Source organism: Stylophora pistillata, chromosome 11 (genome assembly GCF_964205215.1).
Source record: "Stylophora pistillata chromosome 11, jaStyPist1.2, whole genome shotgun sequence".
NCBI classification, from domain to species: Eukaryota; Metazoa; Cnidaria; class Anthozoa; order Scleractinia; family Pocilloporidae; genus Stylophora; species Stylophora pistillata.
This window is the reverse complement of record NC_142529.1, coordinates 2,960,582-2,985,380: the sequence shown is the minus strand read 5'-3', so window position 1 is coordinate 2,985,380 and position 24,799 is coordinate 2,960,582. Positions and strand designations below refer to the sequence as shown.

General features: G+C 36.5%; 2 protein-coding genes and 1 pseudogene across 4 annotated transcripts; 2 read left to right on the top strand and 1 right to left on the bottom strand.

The window, feature by feature from the left end:
* Positions 1–104: 104 nt before the first annotated feature.
* LOC111323123 (S-adenosylmethionine synthase pseudogene) lies at positions 105–2,351 on the top strand (annotated as a pseudogene). Its single transcript, XR_015993170.1, has one exon. The product of XR_015993170.1 is annotated as an S-adenosylmethionine synthase pseudogene (transcript).
* Positions 2,352–2,914: 563 nt separating this feature from the next.
* LOC111323080 (uncharacterized) lies at positions 2,915–18,383 on the top strand. The gene is made up of 24 exons (XM_022926367.2): positions 2,915–3,290; positions 4,351–4,480; positions 5,057–5,138; positions 5,498–5,583; positions 5,864–5,979; positions 6,445–6,531; positions 6,617–6,737; positions 6,848–6,956; positions 8,054–8,294; positions 8,898–8,963; positions 9,737–9,823; positions 9,893–9,992; positions 10,118–10,199; positions 10,525–10,583; positions 10,939–12,421; positions 12,997–13,177; positions 13,514–13,574; positions 13,794–13,859; positions 14,256–14,303; positions 14,885–14,952; positions 15,253–15,380; positions 16,359–16,374; positions 16,534–16,585; positions 17,502–18,383. The coding sequence occupies exons 1-24, from the start codon at positions 3,223–3,225 to the stop codon at positions 17,571–17,573; spliced, it is 3,609 nt and encodes a 1,202-aa protein (XP_022782102.2). The 5' UTR covers positions 2,915–3,222; the 3' UTR covers positions 17,574–18,383.
* Positions 18,384–19,114: 731 nt separating this feature from the next.
* On the bottom strand, positions 19,115–23,427 carry LOC111323081 (R3H domain-containing protein 4). 2 transcript variants are annotated; one of them, XM_022926368.2, is made up of 9 exons: positions 23,246–23,427; positions 22,735–22,866; positions 22,496–22,668; positions 21,955–22,073; positions 21,287–21,422; positions 21,126–21,208; positions 20,727–20,812; positions 20,432–20,487; positions 19,115–19,600 (listed from the first exon to the last, which is right to left on the bottom strand). In XM_022926368.2, the coding sequence occupies exons 1-9, from the start codon at positions 23,320–23,322 to the stop codon at positions 19,497–19,499; spliced, it is 966 nt and encodes a 321-aa protein (XP_022782103.2). In that variant the 5' UTR covers positions 23,323–23,427; the 3' UTR covers positions 19,115–19,496. The 2 variants fall into 2 exon arrangements, with proteins under 2 accessions (XP_022782103.2, XP_022782104.2); XM_022926369.2 differs by lacking the exon at positions 22,735–22,866 and having other exon boundaries at positions 23,246–23,425.
* Between the last annotated feature and the right edge of the window lie 1,372 nt (positions 23,428–24,799).

Here is a 24,799-nt window from a genome sequence, read left to right as displayed (position 1 = left end):
CTCATTATCAGCTCGTTATTTCCATCTAAATTATAGTATTTCTGAGTGAAACATAAACGAAACAATTTTTCAGCGATGAAGTATTGATTTTCTGTTGTTGCACGGCGATTGCGTGGGAATTGCACGACAAGGTTGCACCATACACACGATTGCTTAATAACGTATTTTAGAAAGCTTGTCTCCTCGCCAATTTGTAGTTGTACCTACTACTCAGTCACGAGAGGGTAACACCTTTGCAAAATGTGGAGTTCTAAAGCTAAACTAGCTCGACTTATTCCAACAAAATCTGCTTCAGTTGCAAGATTTTATTTACATCGCTCTTTGATGACTGCTTTTAGCGACCACAGCAAGTTTCTTTTCACTTCAGAGTCAGTTTGCCCGGGACATGCAGACAAAATGTGTGATCAGATTTCCGATGCGATTTTAGATGCCCATTTGGAAGAAGATCCGATGGCGAAAGTCGCTTGCGAAACTGCTTCAAAAACTGGTATGATTATGGCTTTTGGCGAGATTACATCTGGAGCGAGAGTCGACTATCAAAGTGTTATCCGAAATACTATAAAAGAAATTGGATATGATGACTCTTCTAAAGGCTTCGATTACAAAACGTGCAGCGTTTTGCTTTCCATCGAAGAGCAAGTTGGGGAAATCGCAAGAGTTGTACACTTGGACAAGAAGGAATTGGACATAGGTGCTGGAGATCAGGGCTTGATGTTTGGATATGCAACAGATGAAACAGAGGAACTTATGCCTTTAACAACTGTTCTGTCACACAAACTGGTGCAAAGACTGGTAGACTGTCGCAGGGACGGAACTTTGCCATGGCTCAGACCTGATGGTAAGACACAGGTTACTGTGGAATACAATATGAAAGATGGTGCTTGCATGCCTCAAAGGGTTCACACTGTTTTGATTTCAAGTCAACATGCACAAGGAATGTCTGCAGAGGAAATCCGGCACCATTTAAAGGAGACAATTGTGAAAGGTGTAATCCCAGAAAAATATCTTGATGAGCAAACAGTCTATCATCTGTTACCTGCAGGACAGTTTCTCTTTGGTGGTCCAATGGCTGATGGTGGCCTAACTGGCCGTAAAATTATTGTTGACACTTATGGGGGGTGGGGTGCTCATGGGGGTGGGGCATTTTCGGGTAAAGATGCAACAAAGGTGGACAGGTCAGGAAGTTATGCCTGTAGGTGGATTGCAAAGTCATTGGTTGCTGCAAAGCTTTGTAAGCGTGCACTAATACAGGTATCTTACTCAATTGGTATTCCAGAACCTTTGTCAGTATCTGTTTTCAGTTATGGAAGTGGTGAAATGTCAGATGATGAGCTTTTGCAAATCATTCAGAAAAATTTTGATCTTAGGCCGGGAGCAATCATTAGGGACTTAGACCTGCGCAAACCCATTTTTAAGGCAACAAGTGTTTGTGGTCATTTTAAGCCTGGATTCACTTGGGAAGTTCCCAAGAAGTTAGAGTTTTGAACTAGAAAAAATTCAAAGAATTGAAAAAACTAGCTAAACCTGAAGGAAAAAAGATAATGACAATAAACAAATTATTAGAAAATTGATATGGGATAATATAGTTTTATCCATTCCCAAGACATGTTTTGACCAGCGTTATATGATTACTGTAAGTAATAATGGAGAGAGAGAAAGATAGTTATTTAGTGTAGTGTAAGATCATAACGTTTTTATTATTTCCCTTATACGTGGTGCATGGGATGCGTGGGAGATATAGAGGTTTTGTGGCATGCGCCCTGGATACCTAACCAAATGGGATTAGCTGGATATGTGGTAGTTTCAACACTTTTAACCGTCATTAGTTACCTCACCTGACCTAGTCCAATTAAAAGCAAATATTTTCAATGTTACCGTGAGTTGTATCAGTACAGTATTTAGCAAGTTTTTTTTTTTTTATAAGAATACTAGGAAAATTATCTCTCATCTGTGAAAATACAGCACATCATGTGGTTACATGGTTTCTGATTTTGTTACTATGATGTTTAGTTACTTTATGCATTTGAAATGAAGTGAAACAACAACCAAAGTGATCTCACTTAATGCTGAAAAAATATATTGCTAACAGTCAAAGAGTCTTATAATTTTTCTTCACTCTTTACTGTAGTTCTGCAACCAAATCTCAGATGTATCTAGAGATGTAATTAAAAAGATAATGTAATTGAGCTGGAAAATATTTTCATTACCCACTACTTGTAAAGTGATTGTGCTACAATTATTTTTGTAACATCAAGCAAGGTAGACTAGGTCACCCTTTGATTTAATGTATGGTATTTTTACCAGCAGGCCTAAACACTTTAAAATGTAACTAAATAAATATAAAATCTGTATGTCTGGGGTTTGATTCCTTAAGGGGGACTTAGATTTTTCTCCTTGCCCTGTGTGGATAACAAAACAAATACCCTTCTTCGTATTATAATTTTTTTTTTTTTGCAGGAGTGCTGCTTGAAACTTTTCTAACTAGGGAATCTAGTGGAAAATAGTCTGTGTTCTAGATGATAGGATCATCAGAGTGGACTTGGTGAAAACTCAAAGCTTGATTGGCATTTTAGAATTGAAACCCTTTCAAAACTATAGCATTATTTTAATTTTTTTACAATGAAAAGATTGAAGGATTATACACATATCAGGAGGAACTCGAAAAAAAAACTTTGCCTTGAGAAGTAAAATTCATCACAGAATGACATCTTCTTTATACCCACTTGTGTATAAACTTCAAATGATGCCCATGTGCTGAAATTATTTTTTCGTAATGGAATTCTATGTTGTCAGTCTTTGGTTGATCTTGCGTTACCTCATCAGTTAATTTTAAAACTTCCGGTGAAGTGTTCCCTTCCGATATTTTACATTTCCGGTCAGCAGTCAAACTTGTCACGCATGCCTACTTACGTGATATATGTTATGACCTTGGAAGAGAGTACAAGCGAAGTCATCATTTCCTGACAGGGAAGCGACGAAATTAGTACCATGGTTTCCTGTTTTCTCAGAAACAGTTGCTAATGCAGGAAGATAATTCTTCAGCGAAAAAAAACACCAAAGTTCTCAGGGAAAATGGAGAGAGATAGGTGGTTTTGTGGGCATTGTCAGGGGTATTCGTTTCGAAGTGCCTTATACTACAACATGGACTTAACAAATTTTTTACAACAGCGCTAACTTTAACTTACATTAACGGCAAGCTTCGAGCGTCAAAATCTAACAAAAATGCTGCATGTGTTTTATGTCGACCTGGGGAGTACGTACAGTTTTGAAATGGAGCTGGCGATGGAAAGGTAATAGTGAGTTTTATGTTGTTCAACTGGTGTGGAAGACTTTGTACTTGACTTATTTTAAGTCACTTACGTGCTCATCCAATCGTGACTAAACAGTTTTGAACAAAACCTATGACGAAGTGATATTTAACCATCTTTTTATCTGTCTGTTTGGACAGTCTTAGAGCTGACTGAAGTAGTTCATGTCCCGTTTGTACAATATGTCATATTTCAATAATGCCATGAGTGGACAACGTGTAGATGAATAATTTAAGTGTTATGTTTGTTTGCTTTAAGTTTACATCCAGTACACAGTAAAATCTGGATTTACAGATACAATAATCAATGATATAAAATGCATTTTTGAGTCAAAATATTTCTGTTCAAAGATCATACTGAAAGAGGAATTTGAAAAACTTGCCAAGGTCAGATCTGAAAATAGAACCTGAAAAAGGCATAATATAAATGTGTATGACAATACTGCTGGCCGCAGTGATTGACTATGGTATTAAACACATGTTTTTTTCAATCCAACATGGTATTTGTGTGCTGATGTGTATCATGGCGTCAAATTGGTGGGATTTTGAGGGCTTCCAAATGAAATCTTTCATGAAGATTCGGCAGAAGGATATGCTATCTTGTCATACACAACAAAATTTTGATATGTTCACTGGGAGTTAGTATTAGAGAGAACACTGAATAGATACTATATGAATAGATACTATATGAATAGATACTATATGAGCAATTGACATTAGAAAAAATATTAGCCTTTGATTTCCTAAGATGCCTTTCAGTGTTTTAAACCAACTGTCAAAGTTCTACAGAAATCTTGATTCCTTATGACAATTGGTCACTCTGATTTTAACCAAATAGTTTGGACAAAGAACCTTAAGAAGTTGGGTTTATTCAGTCTATTCAGGCTGGAGATCCTTCATCTTCATAGCAGAAGAACTGGGGTACTGTGAGTAGTTTCAAACTTGAGAAATAAATGAAACCTAAAACACCTGTTTCAAAGGGAATAGTAACTTTCCCAGTTCCTTCATTTACACAAGGCTAAGATGTTGTTACTTTTAAACAGTGTTCAGGTGCTGATGAGTACACTGGCTGTTGAAACGGGGATCCCAGAGGACAAGCAAGTCTTGTTGATATCAAATGGTGAAGCATTGGATCCCAGAGAAAGAGTCTGCAGTTATAACAGTGCTGGCACTGTAAGTAGTGTATTCTGATTGTAGATAGGATAGGATAGGATAACTTTATTTATACACGGTTTTTCCATCAGTTGATTTAGTTAATTCTATACTAGAAACCTGTCTATCTAACTATAATTACAATAATTTGATAATAACAATTCAAATAAAAGAAATAAATAAAAAATTCTGCTTTTCATGGAGGCCATGTCTAAAATTTACTTAGAATTAAGATCTTACTTTAAACTGTGGCGACTTAATTTACATTTGAAATCAGTCAGCAAAGACGCTTGTCTTGGGTCTACAGGTAAGTTGTTCCACAATTGAGCTCCACTGTACAAAAAACTTCTCTTGAGATAGTCAGTTCGAGGTTGGGGAAGAACTAATTTGTTTTCAGTATTTCTTAAACTTCAGTATTCCTTAGATTTACCTTTTCAGAACTGATGCTCAGCTTGCAGCTAGTGAATTTAATTACTTACTTTGCAAGGATTTAGGGGGCCTATATGACTAAGAACTAGACTACAAAATGTTGAATATTATAGGATATTCTAATCTGTTCTGTATCTAGGATGTTCTAACACAAGGTTTCTGTTTCAGGATACCAATCCAATATTTTTGTTCAGCAAATCCACCATTGAGTCCTCCATTCCACCATCTCCCAGTCTAAACTTAGGTTCAGGTAAGTATTGAATCTGTTATCAATTATTTGCAGGCTGTAATTAAACCCTTTCACACCTATAATCTCTTTAGAAATGTTCCTTACTGTCTGTCATACAATTCTTATTAGGTCAGTGTGGAGAACTTGGTGTTGGATCAACCAATGATCTGATTTATATTCTCATCTCTTGTCTGCTTGATATTGTATTGATACTGTGAGGAAAAATTCTGTCTTGGGAACTCATGGGAGATGAAGAGTTAATTTGTGTCCTCATCAAAAATGCTATTAGGGGGGTAGGGAAGCGGGCATTAGATATATTTTGTTATTATCTGTGGTAATAATTATAGACTGATATTATATTGATTAAATTTTTTTTGCAGAAGCAAATTTGAAGGAGCAAGTAGAAAAATCTTTGAATTTACCACCCACATATGAAACTCTTGTATCCAGAGCTCAGCTAGCATCTGTATGTTTGTTTATTATTTTATAAGAAATAGCAACTTAAAACCATTCAGCAGATATCTTGTAGTGAGCAAATAACAGCCTATGTTCTTAGCAGGCTCTTTTATGAATTAAAACAGGCACTAGTGGGAGCTGTGTCAAGATATTTGGTTCTAAAAATATGTTGTTCTTTTTAATGGTACCCAATCTGGTTTGACCAAATATTTTTATATTTGTATGTGTATTACTCTTACTTATTATTAATTTATTAGACTTGTATATACATTGTCTTTTGTTTATTTTAGGAATTCTACTCGCTTTCCGTCCAAATTGCAGAGAGCTGTGAAAATCTAGTGTGTGAGCAAAAGCTCCAACAGAAGGGATGGTCAGCAGTTGTTGCCAATTTGGAAAGCATTGCAAGGTATTATTCAAAACAGAAAAAAATCCTTCCAAACACCGACATTAAATTTTGAAGCATCTATATGATTGTATGTGTTGAAATGGATTTCAGGTCAATATACCATAGCTTTAAACTAGTTTGACTTTTATTTCCCTTTGTTTCAGTTACATTATAGTAATAATCCTTGACCAAAGAAAAACACTATTGAAACAAGCTTGAATTGATTTTGACATGAAACCTGTGTCCTCAGGAAGCAAAATGGGATCCCTTAGAAGAAGCTAGGACTTTTTGGGAATGTGTGAATAAAATTCTGTCTAATAGTAACTATTAGTAAGAATTTTAGAACATCATATTGTTAATTACAAGTATGCACTAAAAGTACATTGGCTGAACTGATTTTGATAATTTTATTTGATACTTTCTTCTTATTTCATAACTTGAATATTTGTCTTGCCTTTTTCTCTTTTTCATAAATTATTGTACCAGTGAGTTTAAAGTCAGATCAAGTAGTGTTCATCAAATCTACTCAGAGTTTCTGGATTCAAGGACAAGATATATTGAGTTACTTGATAGGTATGTAAAGCAGCTTTTTTTTAACATGAACAATTTGTCTTCTACTCCAACATAAGAAAGCTGAGGACTGCTAATGTTTTTGTAGGTTCAAAGACATCTTGCCTCTACTAGCCAAGGTACCTGTTCTTCCATGTCTCATTTCAAGACAGCTTTCCCAAGTTAGACAACAGGATATAGTTAGTCTACTGGACTGGATAAGTGCACAGGTAATTAAAGCTGTTTCAAGCCCATTTAGTAAAGAGATTTTTTTTAATATGATTTGTAAGTGGAACAAAGCAAAATGAAAACAAACAAACAAACCTCTCTTTACTGGTAGGACAACAAGAACAGTCTCCAGGACATGGTCAAACAGTGTATTGAGGCAGTGGAGCAGTTTGACGAATCACATCTTACTGAAATTACTACAGAAGTAAATCAGGTTTTAGGTAAGAATAAACCACTCATGTTAGTACTTCCTGGTTGGAAATGATTCATTTCCTTCTCCTTTACTTGAGAAGATGAAGTTGCCCAATGGCTTTGAGGTGGTAGACTCCTGGTTGAAAAGTGTGAGTGCAATGGATGGCTAGGCTAGGGTGTAGTGTTCTTAGCCAGGATACTTTACTCCTAAACATCAGTGTGTATATTCTCCATGCTGTTCTCTGTTCTCTGTACATTTCGTATCAGTGATAATAACAAGGAGAATACTTTTAATGATCAGGAACTTCCTAAGCTGGCAGTCATTTCCTCTCTTTTTTGACCTAAATGTTTGATTCAGTGGAGATACTGTGAGGTATCAACCGCCTCCCAGTTAGCTCAATTGGTTAGAGTGCTGGATTGTGTTGTGCAGGAGGTCAAGGGTTCGAGCCCCGGCCAGACCAATACTCATGGTCTTAAAATAACTGAGGAGAATTTGCTACCTTTCTATGATATCAAGAAATGGATAGATATTCTAGTCTTCTTGGATAAGGATGAATAAACCTTAGGCCCTGTCTCCTGCAGGGTTAGGGGTAGGAGACGTTGATTTCTCACGCACGAGATTACTGTGTGGTAGATGTCCTCCACTGGGAGGGGGGATGGGTGGGTTTACTGGGCCCTCAGTAATTGGTGCAAGCTGTTGTGGTGTCCCTGCCTGTTGGCGAAGCTAATAAACTAAACTAAACTAGGTGAGATCAGACTATAGTCACTCTTAGGGGTTAACAGGTTGAAGTGCTTCACATCCCTCAGGAGTATATGGAATATATTAAGGATTTTGTCAGGTTAATGTGATAAAATGCCGAGGGGTAACCTTGGGATGGACTTTAATCATGTCCAGGAGGGAATCTCAGTACTTAAAGTAACTTCATGGTGCTGAAAAAGGGAAAAGCTCCAGCAGGATTGGCCTTCCGATTCAGAATGGGCCCCAGGGCTTTAACTAAGCGCATCACTGTGTATTTTGAGTTTGGTTTGGAGAATGCAAGGTTTCAACAGCTCCAGGATTCCCTTTTGATTTCAACGGACATAATCTCATCCCCTTTCTTTCTAAACTTTCTCCAAATCAAAACAGAGTCTCTTGATAATACGAATATGAAAGAAATCAAAGGATTGGATGAAAGACTAGCTGGACTTCAACACATTCTTCAGAATGTGCAAAATTTCTGTCAGTCCCAAGCAGACATGTCACAGGGTCTTCAACAGAATGTGACAAGTGTTCAAAATGTTGGCCGCGACCGTTCAGTTCTTTCTGATTTATGTGCCAGTCACCAAAAACAGCTTTTGATGATGACTAAGAATCACTCACACTTGAGGTTTGTAGAATTGTCCTAAATTAATGTTTTAAGCTGTTTTTCCATCAGGATTATCATTTACATACATGCATGTAAGGAAAGAAGAAATTTTATGTAGTAAGCTCGGCTAGTTTTAAAAAGAAGAGTTAGGTTTGTCTGTTTTACTTAATCTGTAAAAGCTTTTGAAACTGTTATTGAAACTTATGAGTGAAACAGTCTGTTTAATAAATGGTGCAGGGATGTTTAAAAGAAGGCAGTATTAGGGATGCATTGCAAAAGACCTATCAGGTAGATATGTGGTGTGGAATAGAAAAGGCGACTCAGGTAGAATGTGGTTATGGTTTGTCTTTGTCTTGTTATTGTTTAGTTCCCTTTAAATCAATGGAACAATCTGTATTTTTCCCCCAATTCTAGATAAAATAATTTGTGATTTTAAGGGGCTCTTTCAACAATCATTCATCAAAGTCAAAATGAGATCCTTAGGTGGATTAAAAAGGGTAAATGATGCCGTTCCTGGCCAGCCATGATGTGCACATCTTTACAGTCACTTGAACAATTACACTGTATTAAATTATGATTTTATTTTATTAGTAAGAGTATCATTTTTTGTTTAATTCAATTCAGGGATATCAGGAAAAAATGTGCAAGAGCTAAGGATGAGTTATCTGCTAATCTCCACACCAGATTAAGGTACATGGTCCTCGGATGAAAAAACATAAAATTGAAAAATATTTGTTTCTAATTGCAGGGCTGGATATTAAAACAAAGCTCAGCCATTATACTTACTGACATGGAGTGTTATTTTGAATTTTTGTTTTTTGACAGGGAAGAGATAAGATAAGACCTTTATTTAAACATGATAATAATTAAAGCTAACAGCTTGAGGGGTCTTGTATTTAGTTTATGCATTATTTAAATATGAAGACTAGCTAAATAAGTAAAAGGCTAACACTAACATATTAATCAAAAGTAGAGAAAGTCATCATTTTTATGGAGAGGGGGGTTAATAAATTTCTTCCTCTAAAGAGGGGGGTGGCTTATTAGAGGGGAGGCAGCTTATTAGAGGGGGATGGCTTATTAGAGGGGGGTGGCTTATTAGAGGGGGGTGGCTTTTTAAATGGGGGTGGCTTATTAGAGGGGGGTGGCTTATTGAGGTGGCTTATTAGATGGGGGTGGCTTATTAGAGGGGGCTGGCTTATTAGAGGGGGGTGGCTTATTAGAGGGGGGGTGGCTTATTAGATGGGGGTGGCTTATTAGAGGGGGGTGGCTTATTAGATGGGGGTGGCTTATTAGAGGGGGGTGGCTTATTAGAGGGTTGTGGCTTATTCGAGGGGGGTGGCTTATTAGAGGGGGTGGCTTATTAGAGGAGGGTGGCTTATTAGAGGGGGGTGGCTTATTAAAGGGGGGGTTTATTAAAGGATTTACGGTATCACTGACCAACAATCCTACATCATTTACAATAGATGGATCATGTATATTGAGAAGAAGATATGTGAATGTGATGGAACCATCATCATGTATCATGAAAATATAAGAAGAATAAAGCGAAGGTAAGCAAAATATGAAGATCTACAAATCTTTGTTATATCAATGATTGATTAAAAGTTATATTGTTTTAGGTTGGAGATTATTGAACAAGTGAACGAGGCACCACGCATGTATATCTTAGCTGTTGCAGAAGTAGTGAGAAGAAGGTCATTTTCTTCGCAATTTCAAAAGGTAAAAATTCACTTCATTATCTTTGACTCAGAGTAGCTCAGTACAAATTCTGTTTTTCTAAATAAAATTTTTAAGGTTTGGGTAGTCAATATATAAATTAGTTTGATAATCGTTTTCCTCCCCAGTGGGCTAGTAAATTATGTGAGATCTCATTAGAAGCAAGGACAGAGGAAACTGCACACAGAGAGGAATTTGAGTTGCAGTTTGGTGAGTAAAAATATGTCACTTGTTCTTAATTTGCTATTATGTTATTTAAAAAATGGTGCATGACTTATATGTTAATAAATCAGAAATGAAGGAAACGATTATTTGATTCAAACGTTTTGAGGATTGAGTTATGGCATCTACATGAAATAGCTCTGATATTCTTTTATCTTGAAATTGTGACCTGTGAATTTATAATACTTTAATTTGCTATTGACGTAGATTTTGAAGTTTACTTTACTCTAATCTATCTGTGTTCAGAGAATTTATGTACATATATTTTATGCCAAATCGATCACCACCACATTTATTCTTTTATATTTTCTAGGCCAGCATTTTTTACAAAGTTTATTCAGTGGTTTGTCTGACAGGCCATCTAGATTTGTGGTATGTTTTTCAGTCTGTATCTCTTGAAACAAATGATTATTTATCTATTTTACCCATGAATTAAATTTCATTATGTTAGCTCATTAATATTATTTGATGTATGTTATACATAAGCCCTTTTTTACTCTCATTTAGTAATTCTCCTTACTGTCTGCCTTACAATTCTTTTGTCATTAGTTCTTAGAATTTGGTTGTGGATCAAGTAAAAAAATCGCCCAATCAAGATATTTCTTTATTCTCATCACTTGTCTACTTAGTTTTGCATTGATATATCATAGGAAAAAATTCTGTTGGTTACTCATGGGAGTTTAATGGTTTAAGCAACCATTAATGCTTACTAAATCTCTCTTTGTAGGAAAAGCCACCCAAACCTTTTGACGAACAGCTTCCAGTCATAACAGAAAGAGACCTACAAGAATTGAAAGATCAGATTCCAGAGCTAGCTTCTTATTTGGAGTCTAGTTCTGTCAATGTCAGCATGGGAGAGGAAGGCACAAAAACCAGTTTTTTACATTCAGAAGAACTTGAAAATGTTAGCGATGTAGCCCAATTTTCTGTAAAACTTGAAAGAACTAGTGATGGTATTACAGATAAGAAAGTGACATCCTCAATTGAGGACATGTCTTCTTCTGAGAGCAAAGCTACCCAGATGAGTGTGGACACTTCAACACAAGCTGAATGGACATGTAGTGGCAATCAGAATACTCTTGAACAGGAAGGGAGGCAAGGGGCCACAGAAAATTACTGTACTCAGGATACTACAGAGACCACCGAAAATCCTCATGATAATAATTCTAATCAGAGAAAAAAAAGTAACAGTGATACTTCTTCAGAGAAAAGCTCTGCAGCTGATGATAGTGACCTAGTTTTTCGTTCAGCACATGAGGATTATGTAACTGTTTTTGATGGGGATTTGACGGTTAATTTCAATGAAAAGGAGATCCCCCCTGATTTACAACCAGTGGCTGAAGTTCAAGAAGACTGTGCTGGATTGCTTGAGGAAGCCAGTCAAACACCAACTCTTGCTAGTTCTGGAACTCAGAGTACTGAAAGATCTAATGATGTGTTTCAAAGATTAGAAGAGTTACAAGACCAATTAAGATCAACCCAAGAATCTTGGGAGAAGACAATTTTGAAAAAGGAAACATTTGAACAACTGAACACAAAAGTCAGAGATTGTGTTAAGGATGAGCTCAAGTTTTTGCATCAGTGTCTAAATGATGCCAGAGGACTGGTGCTAGAGTGGCAATCAAAGATGAAGGCGGATGTTTTACTTGCTGTTGGTAATTTAAAAGAAAAAGGGGATTTGTGTGGCAAAAACATAGCTCAAAATACTGCTCAGAAAACTAAAGAAGAGTTTGAAACAGAATTGTTGCAAATGAATGCAAAGTTTGAGAAAGAAAAGCAAGCTTTCTTAGAAATCAAGATGAGACTTGACCTTGAAAAAAATGAAATTCTAGATCAACTAAAGCAACTGCAAGCTGAAAAGGAAAAAAGTGAATGTCGACATAGAGAAGAAACTGAAAAATTGAGTGAAATTGTGGCTGATTACAAAGCCAAATTGGAAGAACATGAGGGTGCAGCACAGAAGCTTCAAGAAAGCAAATCACGCTTTGAGGAAGATCAGCAAATACGATTCAATGCCATAATGATGAAACTAAAGAGGGAGAAAGAACATGCTGTTTTACAGGCACAAGAAAAAATTAAAGAGTTGAAACAGATAGTTGAACAACAGGAGAAAGAGGTAAAGTCCATAGCAATGGAGAAAGAAAGAATCACAGAAGAGCTTGGACAAGTCCGCAGTGCCTTTTGTAAAAGAGAACAGGAACTTGTTGCAGGTGGTTTTTTGTTTTATTTTTGGTTTGTAGTCTTTTACAGGGAAGTGGGGAGTGAGCTGCTTAAAAAGTTGCATCAGCCTTGGAAAGCACAATTTAACCCTTAAAACTCCTAACATCTGATTGTCAAGAATGTGTTGTTAGATTAAGGTAACAATTTCCACCTGCTAAGTTTGAGTATTCTCGTTGCCTGTTTGCTGGACAATGTGTGGATATTGTAGGGAGAAGTTACACGTTAATCACTTCTAGTGTTGGTCCATGCAATAGAAAGCTTAGGAATATTCCGCTCCTTATTGCTATTACAAACAATGAGTTCCCTTTGTTAGGAAATAAAACCTGTCAGAGCTGATCCTCCAGTTCTAAACATTTACAGGTTTCTTTGAAATTTTCCCACAAACCATTTGTACACTGAGTGGCTTGCTCAATTTTACAATGCAAGAACCCCATTGTGACCTTATGCCTGCACTTCCAAGGAGGTAGTCCAATGGCTGTAGTCATGAGGCTTTCCATTGCTAAATGGAAAAGCTTCCTTTTCAAACCAGTTATTTCAGATACTAATTAAAAATTCTGGTCTTCAGCTCTTCAAGACAAAGAATCAAAAATTCTGAACTCAGAGATCCTAATGAAAAACAAAGAGGCAGAATTCTTGCAGCAGATTGAAAAGGAGAAAGCATCAGCACTGGCATTGCTGCAGGTTGAACGAGAATTGTGGGAAGCAAATAGAGCGCAAGGGTTACCAGGGAAACTTCAAGAAACTGAGTGAGTTGAAAAGGGTGTATAACTTTATCCATTGGATGAATCTCTATCTAGTGGATGGTGCAATACATTTTGTTCACAATTATTTACTGAATAGCAATGTTTTGATTGGGTAGCATTATCTGCCCTTCGAACAACTGGGTTAGGTCTTCAGTAGAGATTAAAACACACCAATTTATTGGAGTCAACTAATGATACTAGCTATCTGTGAGATGTTCTCTTAAAGAGGATGGCTTTCTGTGCATTGATACACAAACAAAGGGAAATTGTATAAATTATTAGGCATGAAGCAACAAGTAGTAGTCTTTAATAATTTTATATCATAACCACTGTTTGCAGTTGTGTTACTGATGCTGTGCTTGAGGAAGATAATCAACAGAAAGTGAAATTCCTGGAAGAGGTGATGGCCAACTTTTCCTGTGGTTCAAGTTTTTTTACAAGTTTAAGTTATTAACATTTAGTGCCATGTGAAAATCACCAAATCTGAGTCACACTTCTCCAAATGTTGTTCTCATGCATGCCTTTTAGTATTACAAATTTTTGGTTGATCTCCATATGCATTACAAATAAGGAGGTTCCCCTGACAGACCTTGTGGCAATTAACATTTCCTTTTAACAGGAAAACAAGAGACTTGCTGAAAACTTGTCTGAGCAAACTTTGGACAAGTCTGGACAGCTGAAACAAGTGAGTCTAAAAAGTACAGTTACTGTATTTATTTATTTGCAATAAAAAATAAAGGGGGGCCTGTCTAAACAATGACAAGGCCAGACCACAATGCCAGGAGCTATGTTCCCTTCTCTACTCCAACCAGAACAGGGAAGATGTAAGAGCTGGGGCCTACGGTTTGTTGTCCTTATCCAAGAAGACTAGAATGTCTAACCATTTGTGGATGTCATAGCAAAGGCAATCCATTCTCTCTGTTGTTGTTTTTGTCTGGGACTTGAACCCTCAACCTCTCGCACGCCACTCTAGTATTTACAAACAGATTCAAATTAAATTCTTACTTAATATTTTAGGGTGTGTTTTCACTAATATGAGAAAACCAGTAGTGATCTTTATAATAAAGTATATATTTTACAGGCTCTGGATGCAAAAGATCAACAGATAAAAACTCTTAAGCAACAGCTAGTAAGTAAAGTAGCTTACCTCTTTCACCCTTCCTTCCTCCCTTCCCCCCCCCCCCCCATTAGATTCTGGTATCAACAGTCCTCACTGATTGCAATATATTCCTTCTAAAGGAATGTATTGCAATGAGAATTTGTTGTTAAATCAAACAATACCTCCTTGCAAATGTTTTTATTGATTCTCATCGCCTGTGTGCTTGATTATGTATTATTACCACATGCACACTTTTATTGAAAAAGAAAATCCTCTACAAGGGCTGTAGGCTTTAATGTGAGCAGGGCCATACAAAGACATGGGCCCTTTCAAAATCCTGACTGATTAAGGTCAGCTTGGATGGTGAAATACAACTTTAGGTCTCCCCCCCCCCCCCCTGCTCAGTCAATAAGTACACATACACACTGGAAGGTAGTAAGGAGTAAGGAGCTTGAAATGATAAACTTATTGGTCACTTCTGGGAGTGAATAGATTTATGTACTACTGTATTAATGATGACCACACTTATCATATGGGGATTAAGCATAGAAGAATTATATTTTCTTCCAGTAGTAGTGGTATCCTGTATTTAATCATTTCATTTTTTACAGAATCAGATGAAACATCTGAGTGGAGCAAGTGCAGTATCATCAAAGATGGACAAAGTGTCTTTGATAGAGTAAGAAGTGTTTTTTTTTCTTTTTACATTATTTTGGATCACTTTTGCATGCTGACATCATAAATTCCTTGGCTAGGAGCAGTGTTTTTCTCAGCTTAATATCTTTGCAAGTCAAATTGACTCATCTAAAAAGAAATTGTAACAACTGCTCAGTCATCAGTGTTTACATAGTGACATGACTTACTTGGTTATAAGATTCTGGCCAGACTCAGTACAGTAAATGGTCTCTTGGATCTAGCTGGGAAAGAGGAACTGTTACTGTAAAATCAATGTATCTTCACTTTGTTTTTTTTTCCACAGCTTTCAAAGTGGTGATTTAATTCTTCTTGTATTTGATGAACGATATGAGAACTACTTAGCATTGAGCACAGGAAAGACATTGTTCTTTTTACACCCAGATTCAATGGCAGGATTAGATCTTGCAACAAGTGAGTATTGAGCAGGGAGACTTAATGATCTTTAGCCTTAGAGGCTGCTGCTAATGGAAGGAGCTGTTATTACTAACAGGACTATGCCGGTCTGAATAGTTGGGTGTTAGTGACCAGCTTTTAAAGAACTTCCCTTAATGTTTATTGTAACTTTCTCATTTTGTTTGATGGTAACGTCAACTTTGGAGCTTTATGTTACTTTTAAAACGTTCATATTCCTCAGGAATGATCTAATTAGGCACATGACCCCACACCGTTGTCTGGCTGGGTGTTGATTGATGTTTTGTTGCAATTTTTCTTTTTTTCGGTCAGTCAAGTTGTTGTTTGTTTTCCCTCCCTCCCTCCCACCCTGGGGGCTTCTCTCAAGTCCTCAAGGCCTTTTGGCTTTTTCATTTATCAGACAGACAAATCATGACATGACACTTGGCATAATGACGCACTACCCACAAATAGCAGAGCTAGTCTCAGTGGGTAGTGTGTGGACGCTAAAACATCTAAAATAAAATTTGGCTTAACAAAAGATTCAATAAATATACAAGAAACAGAAATTAAATATTAAATTAGTAATGCACAAATGACAGTATGTGATAAAAATACAGAAACAGAAACACATGACAATAAATAGAAGAATGAGTTTTTATGTTGATTTAGCCTAGAACAGTTTATGTAATAGTTACTGGCAGATGAAGATCGGGTATTATGATTGTGTATTTGGTGGGAAAGAGTGAACATACCAGAAAGATTAGCAAGGTTAAATTGGTATGGACATCATTTAAGATGCCCAAACAGACTCCCTGGTTGGTTTTCTTGTTGTTAAGGTGAGCAGGGGGACTTGTATCCTCCTATGGGAGGCAGTAACCACAAAAATTGTTCACGTTAGGCATTTGTAAGAGGAAACTGATGCTTTTTGTGTAAATAACATAATCATAGCAGTTTTTCTGATTGTATTTTTCTTTGTATTTTATTTTTCCTTGTTAGGTGGCCCTAAAAAACAGTAAGTTTCAAATTAGGATGATTTGTTATTCCCCTTGTGAAATAATTCATATCGGTCTTAAGAGTTTTTTCCGTTGATTTGAACACAACCTGTTCATCAAACTAATAATCCTATTTGAATGCAGTGGAAGCTTGAATTGTTATCCATGTTTATTCTTAGACCATGGATGCTTGTACAGATGACTGATAAAGAATATTGTCAAGCTAAAAAGGTAGAGTTATAGTTTAATTCATGTTATGAAAACTGCTTTGACCATAAATTAATCACTATTGTGCCCAAGCATTTTCTGATTATTTTCTTAAACAGTTTCTGTATTTATGTGGCAGTGAAAAATAGGAAACAGTTATTGGTCTAAACTAAGTCTTCCAAGATGGTTTCTTCAAATCACTCTAAAAGTTTGCAGACCTGTTACCAGCTATACTGCTATACCAGAATACCCATTACTCATTCTAAGCCTCTATCTTTACTATCCAAAGCAGTTTTGACCTTGTTAATGGGAATGTCCTCATGAGAATTATTTTAAACTATTTTTGAGCCTTGTATTGCAGCACAGGTGCATGGTGGGTACCATGCTCACGTGTAGCTTTTGTCATAGGATCTTGAAAATGATCGCCAACTAAAGAGGCTCTTGATTGTAAATCAATTTTTCCCATTCAGTACCATAAGAAATGTTTAATAATAATAATAATAATAATAATAATAAAAACCTTTATTTTAAGAGGGTGACACCAATTACTTTTGAAAGTATTCTCCCTAGTGGCCCTCTAAAACACCCACCCAGGGGCGGACATCCATCACACAGTAATCTTGTGTGTGAGAAATTAACATCTCCTACCCCAACCCTGCAGGAGACAGGACCTCCATTAATTCGTCCCTATCTGAGAAGACTAGAATATCTAACCATTTCTTGATGTTATAGAAAGGTAGCAAATTCTTCTCAATTATTTTAAGACCTCAAGTGTTGGTCCGGCCGGGGCTTAAACCCTTGACCTCCCGCACAACAGTCCAGCGCTCTATCCATTTAGACTATTGTAAAGAATATACATACTTATGTTATGGAGTAAAGTGTTCATTTTATTGGCAACATTGTACTTAACCAAAATTTTCCATTCCTTCCTAATTTTTAGCCACACAACAGGTTTCGGGTTCCTGTGGGAACAAAGTTTTACAGAATACAAGTCAAACCTTGTGAATTGTGAACATTCATGAAAAGGAATGTGCTTGTAAACCTCTACATTCAGGAGAAGTCATGTAGAGCATCTTGAATAAGATTCTGAAGATATTAATGTACTCCAAGGAAAAAAGTGTAAAGTGGAGTGCATTGATACCCACTGGAAAGTTAGGAGCACTCTGTGGACCTGTACCCCTCAGATAGAGTGCAAATGTTAAATTCATTAATCCTTGTAACCCCAAAATGTAGGCTTTTGTGAAATACTGGTGTTTAAATATCTAAGTGGGAGGATTGTAGAGGGGGTGGGGTCTGAATGGTGTGTTTTAGTTAGGCTTCAAGAAATATTATAGTAAGAATTATTATTGAATTTACCTCTTTGTACAAGGAAAATCTACCAAATTGGACACTTTTTGATAACAAGGACATTCTTTACCAAATTTTTCGATTCACTACCAAGGATATCTTATGTACCTTTTATATTGCTGGTAAAATAGCCAGTACTCTTTCCTAATACGTGTGTTATCCTATACTAAAAGCCTACAAGCAAGTGCTCATGATGATACAAGGTTTTTAGTGGTTTTTGCAATCTAGTTCTACATCAAATTTTCATTTCTGTGTACAGTTTCACAATGCTAGGTATTTTCATTAGTAAACCTGTGCTAGAATTGCCAGCTGTACTTTACCCTGTGAAAGCCGTAAAGCTATTTTTGTTTTGGAAAGAGTAGCATCTGATTTTGAAGTACACAATTACTGTTAATATTGCTTTGAGTCAGGGTGATAGCTTTAACTTCAAATTTTGGTATTAATAATGTTAAGAAATAAAATAATTCTGATTCTTTTTAAGTGTGGATTGTATGTAAACAATTGGTTAGCAAGCTACATCATTTATTCATCATTCATCTTTTGCAAATTCAGAACTGTTAGCTGTGAGTCTTTTAAAAGGTTTAGCCTGAAGCAAAAGCCTGAAAAGAAAATGGTTTGACATGCACTGTGAAGCCTTTAGCGGCAGTGTATTGAATACGAGTTGTGAGACTCCTTAGCTTGATGCTTCAAAGCCCATGGCTACCTGTCCAGTATTGATACATTTTTGTCATGTTTGTGTTCGGTACGGGAAGGGGCTTTGCTTTTGTCCTTAAGGCTCAAGCAGAGGGAATACTACACAGAAAACCATGGGTTTTCACCGAAAAGCACAATGGTGGCAACTTCAAGGAAGCATCCCACACTTTTAAAAACTGAAAGTTAACTATGTAGTTTCACTACAAATCTAGAACTGAGCAGTCACCAGCTATTGATACAGATATTACAGGGTGTTTTTAATGTATATTAGGCCGGTTTGACACAGGTAAAGGCGTGGTTACTTCGGAGCCCCTTATGAGAAGGAAATACAACCAAAAACATAATTTGACTCCAAACACTCAAACTGTCAGGTGTTTATGGAAGTGTTTTTCATAACAAGGGAACCTCTTTATAGAGGGGAGTGGGGGGTTTGCTAAGAGACAGATAGTCAAAGTGACATCTTATGGGAGATGGGTCTTATTTAGTGTGACAGATAGTCCATGAAACATCTGGTTAATTTGTAATGGATATGTTTTTATTATACAGTACACACCACTGTGATCAAATTACTTGATTAAAAGTTTTTCGATCTAGTTTTCTCCCATCATCAAATTCTCACTACCCACTCAAAGATCTCACTTCCCACATTGGAACCATGATACAGTTTGGAAAAGCAAAAAATTCTTAAAGGATTATTTTCCTGCCTATATATGTGTTGACCAAGATAAATTAAATTTGTTGGACAATAACAGTCCTATTTGTTTGAGACACTGACCACAAGAGGAAAATATTTCTTTGAACCCTATCTAACACAAATTTCTACAAACACCACTGTATTAATAATTGATTTTGTCTGAGAATCCACTGGTATATACAACTAGTCTACCCTTCAATGCTATCTACGCTTTTCCAAATATTGGGAGAGAAGGAGAGATGGAATACAAAATGTTTCTTGTTTATTTTCAATCTCCATGATGCGGTCTCCATTGCGACTGGTACCTTGGAGTAAAGAAATTAGAAATTATTAGTAAAAGCCAGAGTAGTTTGCTATAGTCCTTTGAAATGTATCTAGTTTTCTCTTCTTTGGTTACTAGTCTACAAACAGGTTCCCCAGTGTGTTGCTGGACCAGCCCCTGATCAACTCTTTTCAAATACCTTTGCTAATTGTGTGGCTGCCTTTGACAGAATTCATTTTCTGAGATGTCCAGATGAGTCCACAAAAGACATGGTGAAACTATTGTTTTGACCATTACTGAACACTGTTATCACCTTCATTTTCTTTAGCTCTTCAGTTCCCATTTTGTAAGCTCAAATCATAAAATGGTCCTTAGAAATAAAAAGTTTAGCTGGAATTCATTACTGTTGGTTCACGCAACATCCAAAGGTTCCATACAGTCAACTTTAACCAACATAAAAAGATGGAAGGTAGAAAGTTACAATTTGTTACATTAAAGCATAAATTGTTACATGACCACCAGACAAAGATTGCCAAATTTGCAACTTGCACCACAAATTAATAGCCAAGGTTTTTTATTATTGCAGTGGTAACGAATACTTAGAGGATTGCTTTATCATGATTATGGTCAATGTTGATGCCTAGTGAATGCTCCATAAAATAAAAGAGAGTAATGACTAAAGTAGAACCTCAATTTAACAAACCTCTATATAAAAAAGTCCTTGGTTTAATGAACAATACTTCACTTTCAGCCTGGCCAAAGTTACAGTAAAATGTATGCCACAGAACCTCGATATAACAAACAAATTTCCCCAGTTCCTAGGCACTTCATTAAATTGAGGTTTGACACTGCACTTCACTGCTTAAATACTTACTCATTGATTTCAAACCTAGGAACTGACATACCCCATGCACCAACAACCTATCAAAACTAAAGAAAAAACAGAGTGATTTTACTTCATTTTTAATATGTTATTAATTACTGTCACTAAAATTCTAATGTTAACCTTCCTTCTTAAACCTCCCTCTTCATTTGTTGGTTAAAAGCGTAATGAATTTACACAATTTTTCTCATATTTTTCATATAATTTTCATTCGACATCTTTTTCATATATTTACCACTAAAAATAGAATAAATGCAGACAGTAACAATTATTTGTAATTCCACACCTTGACGGGACGGAGGAGATCATGACTGCAGTGGGATCATCAGAAAAGTATGCAATCACTTCCTGTTCATGGTGTTTTAAGCCACCCTGATAAGAAAAAAAAAAATAATAAAAGTATGGAATAACACTAGATAATTTGTATCAATGAGAAGAGGGTGGAGGTACTTAGAAGATTAAGGTCGCATGATATATATTTTTTTGGGCTCTCTCATTTCTTCTTTCTTACACAGCTTCAATGTAAATAAGTGTCAACTTTTTTAATTTTATGTATAATAAAGTTATTATTATTATTATATTCTTTCCTTTTTTTCTTTTCATTTCTTCTCTTAATTGTGATCTAAAGGGAAATTTGCACACAAAACAATTCTCAAAGCTATATTAATTGAAAAAGCTGTAGTACCATTGGAAAATGTTTTTTCGTAAGAACTCCTCTAATGTGTCCTCCGATTTTGTTGAAAGCCTTTTCTGCAATTGCTACTGCATCTGAGTAACAAAAACAAAGTTAGGGAGAAACTTGCACAAAGAACACTATGCATGTTTACTACTAGAAAAATGCAATACCTCGCTCTGTGGGAATATGCTCATCTTCAGCTGTGTTTCCCCTATCAATGTTTTGAGCAGGTGCAGCTGTTTTCCTCTTCTGTCCCATAAAAGCTTCCTGTTCTTCATCAGAAAGGTTTACAAACTCGCTCCAAACCTGTTTTACAATGGAAACTTTTGTTACTGACTGATAAAGCTTTAAGTGATGGTGTAATCTGATTGTCCAGTTATGCATAGTCAACCTAGGTGCAAGTCATCATGAGAGTCAAGTTAACCCTTTAAATCCCAGAAGTGATTACTCTGTAACTTCTCCTTATAATATCCATACATTATCTAGCAAACAGGTAATGAGAATACTCAAACTTATCAGGTAGAAGTTGTTGCTTTGATTGAACACCAAATTCTCCTGACCAGTTTACAAGGAAATGTATAGCAGCTAGAGGGGAGAATTGACAACCAGATCATGGGAGTTAAAGGGTTAAAGGTTGTTGTCAGTTGAATGTATGAAGTCTGGATTGTTTAACCTGATTGGTCAGTTTAGCCGTAATAATTATTTGTGTAATGTGATAAGGCTATAATTTGTAATTTCACTTTGACAATTTCGTTAATCAGTAAGGAATTGTTGTTTACCTAAAACCTTACTACAAATTTTCCACCAGTACTGAGCAATAAACAATTAAGAGCAGTACCTTCATGCTTTCCTCATTACTCAAAAGTTTTGCAAACACAGATGTGTTGTTGCTGACTAAATCAGAGATATCAAGTTCTCCAATTTCTTCATGGTCGCTCAAACTCAGCAGAAAGCACACTGAATTTAAGATAAAGGAGAAAAAACCAAGGGTTAAAATGTGCCATTGCAGTCATTTTAAAACTAATCTCAGAAAGTGAAGCCGAGGTTGAACTTTGAAGCAGAAAAAAGTATCCTCGAATGAAGAGTGACATAAATTGACTCGCTTTTGGTGCGACTCACTCATCCAGTGTCCCATGATTTGAACCCCCTCCTACCCAATATATTGACTGAGCAGAATGAGTGCACATTTTAAATAAATTATAATCAAAATTAAAATAAAATGGAGTTGAGATGTCGGAAGTTTACATCGTTAGCACCATTTCAAATATTTCACAGCGAAAAATGCTATTTTTGAAACAAATAGAGTGAGTTTTAAGAAACAGATATTGTAAAATTATTCAGCTATTCGGGTACTCCTTCTTGCCCAACTCTTCACTCACAATTCTCATATCTCCTCTTGGGTCGGCTCCCAGTTTTCAATCTGCGTCCAGTGTTCCTTGAATTATATTGAATTTTTTTCTTCTGCGATCGATTACGTGTATGTCGCCTTTGATTTGATTCTTGTTGGGGGGTCTCTGGGTTAGTGGGTTCAAAGTACTCTTCCTCCAAAGCTCTGAAAGAGCAAATCGCTTAGGTTCTAAATACAGTGCTTTCAATAAAATTTGAAATAGGTGGCTACCTCGGTACAGCACCCGCCGAAGAGCGACTTGAGTGTGGTGACCGCGACTTTAGCAGTGTGAAATGTGCCCGGCGACTCACAACAGAATACCCAACGGAGCTCCGGCGAGTGCCGGGTCTTATATTGAAAGCACTGTAAATAATATATACATACATCAGCTGAGTGTATTTTGACCAACAGTTGAGATAACGCTTTGTTGGCCAGCAAGATACAGCGAAGACGAGAAGTGGTCCACCGAAAACGAAGTCATTGCGACGGAACAAAAACAAACAACGCCATTTCGATCACCTGTTATCAACCGACGATCGCACGAAGCGATCCAGGCATTTCATCATTCAAAACGGTTCCTTGTTAACGATCCTTATTAACGTTCACACTTGAAAGCTAACTGGAACGACTGGACGAAAGGAAATTCGGCTGATTAATGGCGAAGGAAGAGAAATTATGCCGGTTTTCACCTCAAAACCGCGGGAAGTAAATAAATCAAGTTATGTAATGTTATGTTACTCACTGATCTACTCCATAATTTTCAATCATTCCTTGGTTACGACGATTTCGGAAATGCTCGTTAACATTAATAACCCCCATAGTAGCGAGGAAGATCACTTGATGTTCTGAAAGTTTATGTACGAAAAGTCGGCAACACAAACCAAAACAAAAATGGCAGATTTGCGTTTGCAATTTGTTATGCAATGATAACATTTCGCGAATGTGATTGGTTGACCGGGGAGGTCTTACTTGTTTTCACATGGCTTTGTTCTTGATTACGTTGTTGACTCTGGTGGTTAACTTCATAAGAGCATGGATACGATCTTTGCTCCGTAGATAATCCTTTTGCATAGCTTTGTCATACCCATTGCAAAGCAGTGAATATTTGCAATTTTCTAAAATTTATCACACCATTTTCAGCTCTTTCTTTCGTGAAGGATTTTACAGCTTTATGCTGAGGGAAGAAAAAGCTATCAAGTGAGGAACAAAATAAACAAATAATTAAAAGGAGTAAGTTAAAAACTTCTTTGGTCAATGACTTTTGTAAGACGTGGTGGCTCCTAAAGGAGCCGTTTGTTTTGGCGGGAAATCCACAAAGTGACTTTACTTGCTGCTGGTGTACTTGGTCACAGCTTTGGTTCCTTCACTCACGGCGTAAGTAAGTAACGTATATGTGCACGATCCTTCGCAGTAAAGCACTATTTAAGCAATAGTGAAAATCAGACCTGAAAAAAATTCAGGCCTGTACGGGATTCGAACCACTGACCTCTGCGATACTAGTGCAGCGCTCTACCAATTGAGCTAACAAGCCAACTGGGAGCAGGCCATCAAATTAATTCGACATAAACCCGTAGATGATAAATCAAACAACAAACATATGAAATACATATATATGAACTGCGGTTATGAAACGTATATGTGCACGATCCTTCGCAGTAAAGCACTATTTAAGCAATAGTGAAAATCAGACCTGAAAAAAATTCAGGCCTGTACGGGATTCGAACCACTGACCTCTGCGATACTAGTGTAGCGCTCTACCAATTGAGCTAACAAGCCAACTGGGAATTGTAAGCTTTATTTGTTAGTAAGTAAGCTTTATTTGTTAGAGCAGGTCAGTGGTGGCACTGAGCTAAATAGCTGATGTTAATTAAAATACATATACAAAAGAATACTGTACACAGTTAAAACTCTACTATATACAATTAAAATTCTACCATATGCTATTAACTATTTCAAACTAATAATATATAAAGTTGTGTAAGTCCTTGTTTGAATTTGTAACAGTTCCGCGAATGAAGGTAACTTCCGCAACTGGTTTTTGTTACGTTTCAGTGCTATTTTTAATTCCTCACTTTTTCTATGCATCTAGAAGTTCTGTTAATTGAGTTCCAAATTATCGGGCCCCTAAAATATAGACTGTTCCTCCCTGTATCTGTTTTTGTTCTTCTAATTTCAAGGAGTGGGCCTTTATGCCTTGATTCGGTAAAATTGACGAAGGGTGATAATCTGTGATTCATACCACTGTTTATCTTGAAAATCTCAATTGTTAGTCTTCTTTTATATAGATATCCTAGGT

What these genes read in the sequence shown, in the direction of transcription:
- LOC111323080 (XM_022926367.2), top strand. Translation starts at nt 3,223, where the DNA reads ATGCTGCATGTGTTTTATGTCGACCTGGGGAGTACGTACAGTTTTGAA. An exon ending in TGGACTGGATAAGTGCACAG is followed by an intron (nt 6,738 to 6,847) that starts GTAATTAAAGCT and finishes CTTTACTGGTAG; the next exon opens with GACAACAAGAACAGTCTCCA. An exon ending in AAGTGAAATTCCTGGAAGAG is followed by an intron (nt 13,575 to 13,793) that starts GTGATGGCCAAC and finishes TCCTTTTAACAG; the next exon opens with GAAAACAAGAGACTTGCTGA.
- LOC111323081 (XM_022926368.2), bottom strand. Translation starts at nt 23,322, where the DNA reads ATGGGGGTTATTAATGTTAACGAGCATTTCCGAAATCGTCGTAACCAA. An exon ending in GAAAATTATGGAGTAGATCA is followed by an intron (nt 22,867 to 23,245) that starts GTGAGTAACATA and finishes TATTATTTACAG; the next exon opens with TGCTTTCAATATAAGACCCG. An exon ending in ATCTCCTCCGTCCCGTCAAG is followed by an intron (nt 20,488 to 20,726) that starts GTGTGGAATTAC and finishes TTTTTTCTTTAG; the next exon opens with TTTTGATAGGTTGTTGGTGC.